At 34.5% G+C, this 2,208-nt stretch overlaps 1 protein-coding gene across 1 annotated transcript in view; it reads left to right on the top strand.

Moving 5' to 3' along the window:
* Nucleotides 1-2,056: 2,056 nt before the first annotated feature.
* Nucleotides 2,057-2,208, top strand: part of LOC113501666 (peptide chain release factor 1) — an 8,577-nt gene continuing 8,425 nt past the window's right edge. The window contains exon 1 of the mRNA XM_026882849.1: nt 2,057-2,201. Coding sequence (XP_026738650.1) covers nt 2,200-2,201 — 2 coding nt within the window. The 5' untranslated portion in view covers nt 2,057-2,199. The remainder of the gene's footprint in view (nt 2,202-2,208) is intronic.

Here is a 2,208-nt window from a genome sequence, read left to right as displayed (position 1 = left end):
TACATAGTGTTTTAATTAACTGTGTGTTTGTGTGCTATGATGTGTTTATTCATTAATGTAATGAATGAGCGTGGTTCTGCGTACGGGAGCCCGACAGTAATTATGTTGCATTAGCTAACATTATCGCTTACTGTACGCTATCAATTTAATTCAATGCCGTTTGATCAAACTGTTATTGAAGCCACTGCGATGCGCTACAATTTATGCTGGTATGTTGCGGATAATTTTTTTATGTAGGTAGGTAATGCTTGATTAGAACTAAGAATATTTTTGTGTAGTAGGTAATAACTGCTGCTTTACTAGTAACTGCCTCTTAGTGATGGAGACAATTTGGAAGAATGGCAGATAGTTCAATGAATGATGGTGAATTCGTTTACTCTTTTAATCGTTAGATAGATCAAATTATAGCGAATGAGGCGGGACGTTATTCCAGTGTATAATTTTTGCAAAGTCGCTACGTCAGGAGCCTCTTATCCTCAACTTTAATGCATTTTTACTTAGTCTATGGGTATTGTTCAGCATCAATTTTAAAATAAAATTTAATATAAAACTGCTTACATATTACTTGTTAGGCAGCATATTACCTATTGGGGTATTTGTACGCCGAGTAAGTCTAACTATCACTCACCTGTGCGGTGGATAAATAATTAGCAAGAGAGTAATCAAGTCTGGCTAGCCAATGGGGTAATAAAACTTAAGAAGAACTTAAAACAAGAGCTCGGTATAAAATTTAAAAGGTAAGCAGACATTTCACGCTTAAGCTTATGTTAAGACACGTTAGTTCAATTAACCTGGGCGCTAAAGGAATTCAAAATAAACTCTGCAGGTAGAACATAACACCTTACTTCAACGATTCATCTCAGTCACTAGGTACCCTACATGAGGATAATTTTCACAGTCGATGAAACAAAGGAAGCTCGGCGGTTGCGCCGTCCGTCTGTCCGTCGTCATTAGCACTAATAACTCCATACGAGTTGAACGTACAATGAGTGACGTCGCCGCGTAGTTGCGGTCGTGAAAGGAAACTCCCAGTGTTCGTACAGTTCGTCCTAATAATTCTATCAATAGCGCATCGCTGCGGTCAATGTGGTAATCGCGCGTCTAGAATATGTTTGGAATGCAGCCATTTTGAACGGCCATAACAATTGACACAGGAAGAGGTTTCAGCCGCCAGACAAGCAATTTCAATGCGGTCGGCATCGGTTAGCGTGTGTAATTTCCTCCTCATTATTTAGGTTTGAATTTTCTTAATTTCATACCTTTGAATTAAAATTAATTATAGTCCTTTTTATTTTATACTTGCAAAAATTGAATATATTATTCATCATTTGCAAATTTCTTGTCTTCTTTGTGTTCAATAAGTCATGCCAGTAGTCATTCTATACAGGTTTCGTAAAATTTGTCTCATAAGCGGAGTAGGTATTAAATGGGTAAACTAAAGTAAATCTTTGGAATTCAATAAATTGTTGTTAATAGAAAATCAAACCGATTTCAAGAAAAATAAAACTTTGATGACGATCATATAGAGACATAACTTCTTAAGGTAAATAACCACTGAAATCGGCGCCAAGCAAACTCATGGGTAAAACTCCTAACTATCATGAGAGTGTTATTTCTTACATGAGATAAGTACTACTGAACTATAATAGTGTTTAGTTCAGTTAATTTAATTAAACAAATGTCACCCAAATCGGGTCAGAAACATTGGCGTTATCGGTGTACATACATAAATCACGCAAACCGAATTAAAATCGTCTTCCTTTTTGATGTTGGTTAAAAAATAAGTTATTGAGTTGGTTGGTAATTCCATCTATCATTTCAAAGATAAACTTTAACAACACACAAATGTCTCTACTCGACAATAGATGGCACTTGTTTCGATGGGGCAATTTGTAATCAGTTAAATTAAAATAAATTTTGTAACACCAAATAAAATAATATTCAGAATTTTCTATTGTAATGAAAGTAAACGGGTAATAAAAATAGTTGACTGGAATTAATGCACAGATAAAACACGAAAAAATGTGAAGTGTCAAAATATGACAGATATATTTCATAGAGCAGTCAGTCAGCTGTTCAATAAATAACCTTTAAATTGGAAGTATTATTCAAATAATATAACTACAAAAACCTGATATTACTGTATTAATTGTGATATCTAGAATCTTATTTAAAGCCCATAATTAATAAGCTTTCACCATGTCAGGG

The sequence above is a fragment of the Trichoplusia ni genome, chromosome 16 (assembly GCF_003590095.1).
Source record: "Trichoplusia ni isolate ovarian cell line Hi5 chromosome 16, tn1, whole genome shotgun sequence".
NCBI lineage: Eukaryota > Metazoa > Arthropoda > Insecta > Lepidoptera > Noctuidae > Trichoplusia > Trichoplusia ni.
The sequence above is the reverse complement of the archived record's forward strand: the minus strand, read 5'-3'. Positions and strand labels throughout refer to the sequence as shown.